Source organism: Coregonus lavaretus (assembly GCF_964263955.1).
Source record: "Coregonus lavaretus genome assembly, contig: HAP1_SCAFFOLD_5685, whole genome shotgun sequence".
Classification (NCBI taxonomy): Eukaryota; Metazoa; Chordata; class Actinopteri; order Salmoniformes; family Salmonidae; genus Coregonus; species Coregonus lavaretus.
Window position 1 is genome coordinate 4890 of NW_028162180.1, and position 10111 is coordinate 15000.

General features: G+C 45.1%; 1 protein-coding gene across 1 annotated transcript in view; it reads right to left on the bottom strand.

The window, feature by feature from the left end:
- Nucleotides 1–261: 261 nt before the first annotated feature.
- Nucleotides 262–10111, bottom strand: part of LOC311119492 (cytoplasmic dynein 2 heavy chain 1-like) — a gene marked incomplete at both ends in the record, with an annotated part of 20742 nt that continues 10892 nt past the window's right edge. The window contains 6 exons of the mRNA XM_084194172.1: nucleotides 262–381; nucleotides 1328–1576; nucleotides 1713–1840; nucleotides 2622–2786; nucleotides 7829–7931; nucleotides 8239–8383. Of these exons, the coding sequence (XP_084050298.1) occupies nucleotides 262–381; nucleotides 1328–1576; nucleotides 1713–1840; nucleotides 2622–2786; nucleotides 7829–7931; nucleotides 8239–8383 (910 nt within the window). The remainder of the gene's footprint in view (nucleotides 382–1327; nucleotides 1577–1712; nucleotides 1841–2621; nucleotides 2787–7828; nucleotides 7932–8238; nucleotides 8384–10111) is intronic.

Here is a 10111-nt window from a genome sequence, read left to right on the forward strand (position 1 = left end):
CACTGATCTCAGTACAGTACAGACCCCAGGTCAGTACCTCATCTACAACACATATAACACTGATCTCAGTACAGTACAGACCCCAGGTCAGTACCTCATCTACAACACATATAACACTGATCTCAGTACAGTATAGTAAGCTAACTACATCAACTACAACACACATCACTTTGAACTGAAACTGAGGACAGATTCAGCACCTCGCCTGGGATTTATGGTACATGGTTTTATTCATCATCTGACATATGTGTGTAGTTGTTTCTATGGACTGACCAGAGGACAGCAGGCTGTTGACCATCTCCAGGAAGGCTGGGTGGACAAACTGATAATCCTCCAGCAACAGCACCACCTGTTGGCCCTCCAGACTGCCAGCTGCATCACCTACACAGAAGAGAACACACACACACACACGGTTAAAACACAAGTCAGGTGTGTGAGATTTGATGTTCCCTGCAGGACGCTTTGCCTTGTCCAGCTTTGCCTTACTCACACCAGTGTTTCCCCTAGGATTTACTTTCAGCAGCGGTGGTAAAGTTAGGGGGGAGGGGGCTTATGCTGGAGGGGTCCAGAGGCATGCACCCCCGTGACATTGTTTTTGTAGAACGACTGTGAGAAGGTCACTTCTGGTGAATTTTTTTAACGACATTCTACTCCGAAATGAATGACAATTAAATTCTGTTGACACCATCTGAAATATAATTTCCCCTTTAAAAGCATTATAACCTGTAGTCCAACTGATGCAGCATAGCAGCTTTAAATAAATAGGTTGAAGCATGAGGTTGCCCATCTGCAATTGAAAAACCCCAAAAGACTGAATGCATAAAATTCTACAAATATATCTTGTAACTTGTCATTCCAGGGTTTTTTCTGAATCAAAATGGGGCTTAGGGGTGAGCGTGGTGGGGGCGTGGCAGTGGGCATGGCCAATGGCGTCCTCTCCGACTGAACATTTTAGAGGCCCTTCTCTTGGCCACAGAGACAACATTTTGCTGTTTTAAAGCTAATTTCCTGCAATTCTACACATTTTGCCGTGGCTTATGCCATGTTCTATGCTATCTGAGTGACTCAAACAGAACAAAATGAATGCCTCATGCCATGAAATCTTATAAAAACATATATAGGTCCTTTATCTTTTCTACATACTTTATATCTGGTTTTTGTCGTTTAAGTTAACACTGAAAGCGGTTTTCCTTCCCAAAAAGTATAACAAATCAAAATGTAAAAAGTCTGCCTCTGCTAAACGAATATAGGGGAAACACTGCCCACTAAAACATTAGTTACACAGACAGACAGAAAGACAGACAGAGACAGAGGTATGACATCTTACGGTCTTCAGGTCGTTGTTGAAGTGTTTGAGTGAGTATCCGCGGGAGATCTTGGGTGTGTAGAGTGTGTATCCATGCATGTGTGAGACCAGGCATGTGGCGGTGCGTCGGCCCACGCCGCTGCGTCCGGCTAGGAGCAGAGAGCCCCCCGGTCGACTCAGGACACGGTCCACACGAGACACAAAGTGACACACCTCCCAGAACAACAGCAGGTCCAACTCCCTGTTGTCACGACCATACAGGACCGCTCCCTACAGAGGAGAGAGATGCATTAACACACACACACACACACACACACACACACACACACACACACACACACACACACACACACACACTCACACTCACACTCTCTCCCTGTCCTACACAATACAAACACACACTGACCTTGTGTATGACCTGGCTTAGGTCGGCAAAGTCGAGGAGTCCCAGAGATTTACCGTGTAGGGGCAGGGACTGACCAGGGGCCATCACTCCCCCTCCCTCAGACGCACCCCACGTCACATAGAAACCATCTGCAGGGAGATAATACAGTTATACACACATCCATACACACACACACACACACCAATCCACACACACACACACACACACACACACACACACACACACACACACACACACACACACACCAATCCACACACACACACACACACACACACACACCAATCCACACACACACACACACCAATCCACACACACACACACACCAATCCACACACACACACACATCCACACACCCCCCCCCCCCCCCACACACACACACACACACACACCAATCCACACACACACACACACACACACACACACACACACACACCAATCCACACACACACACACACACACACACACACACACACACACACACCAATCCACACACACACACACCAATCCACACACACACACACCAATCCACACACACACACACACACACACCAATCCACACACACACACACACCAATCCACACACACACACACACACACACACACCAATCCACACACACACACACACACCAATCCACACACACACACACACCAATCCACACACACACACACACACACACACACACACCAATCCACACACACACACACACACCAATCCACACACACACACACCCCCACCCCCACCCCCACACACACTAACCCCACGTTACATAGAGCCCATTTACAGGACAAGACCGTACACACAGAACCCGTTTCACAGAGAACCCAACTACAGAGAACCCGCTGTCATCCTGGTTTACACACACACTGTGCAGAGGGAGAGGAGCACTGAGATGTGTGTGTGTGTGTTACCTGTCATGTTGTCCAGTGCGTCGGAGCCCCAGTCCCCTCGTATGACGGAGGAGAGGATGTTGTCGAAGGAGTGGATGTCTTTGGAGGAGACCAGTCGGTCTCTGAACAGCCTCCTGGCCTCATAGGCTACCACCTCCAGCACTGAGTCTGTTATATTACGGTCCCCTACAGACACAGAGAGGAGGGGTTAATACACACACACACACATATACACTGAGTGGACAAAACATTAAGAACACCTTCCTAATATGACTCCAATGCTTCCCACAGTTATGTCAAGTTGGCTGGATGTCCTTTGGGTGGTGGACCATTCTTGATACACACGGGAAGCTGTTGAGCGTGGAAAAACCCAGCAGCGCTGCAGTTCTTGGCATAAACCGGTGAGCCTGGCACCTACTACCATACCCCGTTCAAAGGCACCTAAATCTTTTGTCTTGCCCATTCACCCTCTGAATGGCGTACATACACAATCCATGTCTTAATTGTCTCAAGGCTTAAAAATCCTTCTTTAACCTGTCTCCTCCCCTTAATCTACACTGAAGAGGATTTAACAGGTGACATCAATAAGGGATCATAGCGTTCACCTGGATTCACCTGGTCAGTATGTCATGGAACATTCAGGTGTTCTTAATGTTTAGTACACTCGGTGTACACTACTACATTAGACCATACTACAAAAAGACACACGGCATCCAAACAGCTCAGTGTACACACACACACCAGAGAAGAGAGTTTAAGTGATGAGAGAGGGCATTGTGACATACCGTGTAGAAAAGGTAAGCAGGACGAGGGAGGGGCAGAGAGAGTAGAGTAAAGAAACGATGAGTCGTGGGAAAAAAAAAAGAAGTTTGTCAGCAAACGCTTTTAATTAAAATTACTGATTGGACTCCCTATCACAGGGAGAACACATTGCAGGAGGGAGGGAGGGAGTGACAGAGGGAGAGATGAAGGAGGACAGAGAGAAGAGGATGATGAAAGAGAAAAGAGACGGGTGACAGAGGCAGCAGAACAGGGGAGAGAGGGAGAGAGGATGAAAGTGATGGTGAATGCAGGAGGCAGGGAGAGGAAGAGAACTACTGACTTTCAGAGGATATTCTGAAATATCCAACAGCAGCTAGAATTAAACAGTACAGTCTAAAGTTAAGACAGTTACCAAATAATGAGAAGTCAGCAACAACCGAGAAAACCCATGCAATTAGCAGTTTTAAGTATTGCAGAAAGATATTAAACTTTTTGGTGACAACTCAAAATGGGTCCCAAAAAGATGGTGTAGTGCAGGGTTCTTCAATTCCGGTCCTGGAGGGCCGAAACACTTCTGTTTTTTATTTCTACCTGGTAGTTAATTGCACTCACCTGGTGTCCCAGGTCTGAATTAGCCCCTGATTAGAAGGAGAGGATGAAAAACAGAGGTGTTTCGGCCCTCCAGGACCGGAATTGAAGAACCCTGGTGTAGTGCAAGTGTTCCCAAACTTTTTTGGCCCCTCAACCCCATTTTGGCCAATGTTTATTTGGGCTATGACAGTCTATTACAAAATCAGTCTGACAGTATTTTAGAGAGTAATTAAATCTGAAGACAGTATGGTTTGAAGTGAGTGAAATGCATCAGAAAGGTATTGGGAAGTTCAGAATAATGTTGATGATGATCTTTTTCCCCTGGTCTGATTTGGTGCCTGGTCTTGTCCACTAGGTTCTAACGGCTTGTGGTTATAGTAGAGGGAAACAGGATGTACACTACCAGTCAAAAGATTGGACACACCTACTCATTCAAGGGTTTTTCTATATTTGTCCTATTATTTACATTGTAGAATAATAGTGAAGACATCAAAACTATGAAATAACACATATGGAATCATGTAGTAACTAAAAAAGTGTTAAACAAATCAAAATATATCTGAGATTTAAGATTCTTCAATTAGCCACCCTTTGCCTTCATGACAGCATTGCACACTTGGCATTCTCTCAACCAGCTTCACCTGGAATGCTTTTCCAACAGTCTTGAAGGAGTTCCCACATATGCTGAACACTTGTTGGCTGCTTTTCCTTCACTCTGCGGTCCAACTCATCCCAAAACAACTCAATTGGGTTGAGGTCGGGGGATTGAGGAGGCCAAGTCATCTGATGGAGCACTCCATCACTCTCCTTCTTGGTCAAATAGCCCTTACACAGCATGGAGGGGAGTTGGGTCATTGTCCTGTTGAAAAAACAATGATAGCCCCACTATGCGCAAACCAGATAGGATGAAGTATCGCTGCAGAATGCTGTGGTAGCCATGCTGGTTATGTGTGCCTTGAATTCTAAATAAATCACAGACAGTGTCACCAGCAAAGAACCCCCACACCATAACACCTCCTCCTCCATGCTTTACGGTGGGAAATACACATGCGGAGATCATCCGTTCACCCACAACGCATATCACAAAGACACAGCGGTTGGAACCAAAAATCTCCAATTAGGACACATTTCCACCGGTCCAATGATCATTGCTCGTGTTTCTTGGCCCAAGCAGGTCTCTTCTTCTTATTGGTGTCATTTAGTAGTGGTTTCTTTGCAGCAATTCGACCATGAAGGCCTGTTTCACACAGTCTTCTCTGAACAGTTGATGTTGAGATGTGTCTGTTACTTGAACTCTGTGAAGCATTTATTTGGGCTGCAATTTCTAAGGCTGGTAACTCTAATGAACATATCCTCTGCAGCAGAGGTAACTCTGGGTCTTCCATTCCTGTGGCAGTCCTCATGAGAGCCAGTTTCATCATAGCGCTTGATGGTTTTTGCGACTGCACTTGAAGAAACTTTCAAAGTTCTTGAAATCTTCCGTATTGACTGACCTTCATGTCTTAAAGTAATGATGGACTGTCGTTTCTCTTTGCTTATTTGAGCTGTTCTTGCCATAATATGGACTTGGTGTTTTACCAAATAGGGCTATCTTCTGTATACCCCCCCTACCTTGTCACAACACAACTGATTGGCTCAAACGCATTAAGATGGAAAGAAATTCCACAAATTAACTTTTAACAAGGCACACCTGTTAATTGAAATGAATTCCAGGTGACTACCTCATTAAACTGGTTGAGAGAATGCCAATAGTGTGCAAAGCTGTCATCAACGCAAAGGGTGGCTATTTGAAGAATCTCAAATATAAAATATATTTTGATTTGTTGAACATTCCATATGTGTTATTTCATAGTTTTGATGTCTTCACTATTATTCTAGAATGTAGAAAATAGTAAAAATAAAGAACAACCCTGGAATGAGTAGGTGTGTCCAAACTTTTGACTGGTACTCCACATACAGTGCATTCGGAAAGTATTCAGACCCCTTCCCTTTTTCCACATTTTGTTACGTTACAGCATTATTCTAAAATTGATTAAATAAATGTTTTTCCTCATCAATCTACACACAATATCCCATGATGACGAACCGAAAACAGGTTCTTATAAATTTTTTCAAATGTATAAAACATAAAAAACAGAAATACCTTATTTACATAAGTATTCAGACCCTTTGCTATGAGACTCGAAATTGAGCTCAGGTGCATCCTGTTTCCATTGATCATCCTTGAGATGTTTCTACAACTTGATTGAAGTCCACCTGTGGTAAATTCAATTGATTGGACATGATTTGGAAAGGCACATATCTGTCTATATAAGGTCCCACAGTTGACAGTGCATGTCAGAGCAAAAACCAAACCATGAGGTCGAAGGAATTGTCCGTAGATCCCTGAGACAGGATTGTGTCGAGGCACAGATCTGGGGAAGGGTACCAAAAACATTCTGCAGCATTGAAGGTCTCCAAGAACACAGTGGCCTCCATCAAATGGAAGACGTTTGGAACCACCAATACTCTTCCTAGAGCTGTCCGCCCGGCCAAACTGAGCAATCAGGGGAGAACCAGGGAGGTGACCAAGAACCCGATGGTCACTCTGACAGAGTTCTAGAGTTCCTCTGTGGACATGGGAGAACCTTCCAGAAGGACAACCATCTCTGCAGCACTCCACCAATCAGAAGCCACTCCTCAGTAAAAGGCATATGACAGCCCGCTTGGAGTTTGCCAAAAGGCCCCTAAAGGACTCTCAGACCATAAAAAACATTTTCTGGTCTGATGAAACCAAGATTGAACTCTTTGGCCTGAATGCCAAGCGTCATGTCTGGGGGAAACTTGGCACCATCCCTACAGTGAAGCATGGTGGTGGCAGCATCATGCTGTCGTGATGTTTTTCAGCGGCAGGGACTGGGAGACTAGTCAGGATCGTGGGAAAGATGAATGGAGCAAAGAACAGAGAGATCCTTGATGCTCCAGAGCGCTTAGGACCTCAGACTGGGGTGAAGGTTCACCTTCCAACAGGACAAAGACCCTAAGCACACAGCCAAGACAATGCAGGAGTGGCTTCAGGACAAGTCTCTGAATGTCCTTGAGTGGCATGCCAGGGCCCGGACTTGAACCCGATCGAACATCTCTGTTGAGGCCTGAAAATAGCTGTGCAGCGACGCTCCCCATCCAACCTGACAGAGCTTGAGAGGCTCTGCAGAGAAGAATGGGAGAAACTCCCCAAATACAGGTGTGCCAAGCTTGTAGCGTCATACCCAAAAATACTTGAGGATGTAATCGCTGCCAAAGGTGCTTCAACAAAGTACTGAGTAAAGGATCTGAATACTTATGTAAATGTAATATTTCAGTTTGATGTTTTTAATACATTTGCAAACATTTCTAAAAACCTGTTTTTGCTTTGTCATTATGGGGTATTGTGTGTAGATTGATGAGGGGAAAAAACAAGGCTGTATCGTAACAAAATGTGGAAAAAGTCAAAGGGTACTTTCTGAATGCACTGTATGTGTTCCTGAGAGTCTAATCTTTCAGTGATGGGGTCATAATATTTTGTAGCTTAAACCATTCAAAAGACAGAGACACATTTGTAAGAAGAAAAACAGAAACCGCTGTGTTTATTACAACCGCATCTAGCGGCTACCGAAGGTTACTGACGTAACCCCGGTTCTATGAACCAAGCGCACATTTTCTCTCACGAACCCATTTTCAAATCAGGCGACCCCTAGTTTGGGAAACCCTTGTGTACTGATTGCGGTCTGACCGTGTGATTTAACCCTGTGATCTGACTATAGGTCCCAGTGGACTGTGAGAGAGTGGAAGTAGAGGCAGTGGTGTGAGGTGTGATCTGACCACGTGGTTTGACCGTGCTGTTGTGGTTGACTCACCTGCGGTCAGGTCGTATCGCAGCAGGCTGAGCACCCACTGGGTGAGGACACACGGAGTGAACAGGTAGTGGCTGTGGTCATCCACAGTGAATTTAGCCTTCACCTGAGACCAGAGAGGTATATAAGAAGTTATATCTAATCCGCACTCTTAGGGAAGCAAATCTAAACCACACACACACACCCGTGTAATAAGTGGCTGTATTGTTTGTGTTTGTGTGTGTGTGTGGTTTAGATTTGCTTCCCTAAGAGTGCGGATTAGATATAAGAGGCATTAAGTAAGTGCTATGATAAGAGCAGTCTAATCTAAAGCTGCTGCTTGGAAAGATTAGAGCAGCTTAAAGCTGAAGCTTTACTCTGATAACACATGAACTCATCTGAGACAGCACAGACACACACACACACACACACACCTGTTCGTAGACCTGTACCAGAGACCCTGCTAGCTGGTGTGTTTTCCCAGTGCTGGCCCAGGCTGCCTGGCTCCCAAGGCTCCTCTGGAGAACAGGCTGCAGGTACGCAGAGTAGATGGTCTGGAGTTGCTCCCTGTCTGGGTAACTAGAGAAGAGAGCAAGTGGGAATGTGTGTGTGTGTGTGTGTGTGTGTGTGTGTGTGTGTGTGTGTGTGTGTGTGTGTGTGTGGCAACCTAAAGCAGGCGTGACAGAATGTAATCTCTGCCTGTGTTACCTTACAGCCTTATTCTAAAATGGATTACATTTATTTATTTTCCTCAGCAATCTACACACAATACCCCATAATGACAAAGTGAAAACAGAATTTTTGCAAATGTATTAATAATAAAAAACAGAAATACCTTATTTACATAAGTATTCAGACCCTTTGCTATGAGTCTCGAAATTGAGCTCAGGTGCATCCTGTTTCCATTGATCATCCTTGAGATGTTTCTACAATTTGATTGGAGTCCACCTGTAGTAAATTCAATTGCTTGGACATGATTTGGAAAGGCACACACCTGTCTATATAAGGTCTCACAGTTGACAGTGCATGTCAGAACAAAAACCAAGCCATGAGGTTGAAGGAATTGTCCGTAGCGCTCCGAGACAGGATTGCGTCGAGGCACAGATCTGGGGAAGGGTACCAAAACATTTTTGTAGCATTGAAGGTCCCCAACAACACAGTGGCCTCCATCATTCTTAAATGGAAGAAGTTTGGAACCACCAAGATTCTTCCTAGAGCTGGCCGCCCGGCCAAACTAAGCAATTGGGGGAGAAGGGCCTTGGTCAGGGAGGTGACCCGATGGTCACTCTGACAGAGCTCTAGAGTTCATCTGTGGAGATGGGAGAGCCTTCCAGAAGGACAACCATCTCTGCAGCACTCCACCAATCAGGGCTTTATGGTAGAGTGGCCAGATGGAAGCCACTCCTCAGTAAAAGGCACATGACAGCCCGCTTGGGCACCTAAAGAATCTCAGGCCATGAGAAACAAGATTCTCTGGTCTGATGAAACCAAGATTGAACTCTTTGGCCTGAATGCCAAGCGTCACGTCTGGAGGAAACCTGGCACCATCCCTACGGTGAAGCATGGTTGTGGCAGCATCATGCTGAGGGGATGTTTTTCAGGGGCAGGGAGACTAGTCAGGATCAAGGGAAAGATGAACAGAGCAAAATACAGAGAGATCCTTGATGAAAACCTGCACCTCAGACTGGGGCGAATGTTCACCTTCCAACAGGACAACGACCCTAAGCACACAGCCAAGGCAACGCAGGAGTGGCTTCGTGACAAGTCTCTGAATGTTCTTGAGTGGCCCAGCCAGAGTCCGGACTTGAACCCGATCAAACATCTCTGGAGAGACCTGAAAATAGCTGTGCAGTGACGCTCACCATCCAACCTGACAGAGCTTGAGAGGATCTGCAGAGAAGAATGGGAGAAACTCCCCAAATACAGGTATGCCAAGGTTGTAGCGTCATACCCAAGAAGACTCGAGTCTGAATACTTATGTAAATGTGATATTTCAGTTTTAGTATTTTGTATAAATTTGCTAAAAAATCTAAAAACCTGTTTTTGCTTTGTCATTATGGGGTATTGTGTGTAGATTGATGAGGGGGAAAAAATTATTGAATCCATTTTAGAATAAGGCTGTAACGTAACAAAATGTGAAAAAAGTCAAGGGGTCTGAATACTTTCCGAATGCACTGTATATATAAACATATTGACACACACACACACACACAGTGGCCCAACTACACTGATACCATGTATAATTCATGATGGTTTTGCATATCGGTCATGCTCCTGATTTGCATATGTGATTAATTATATCAGTTC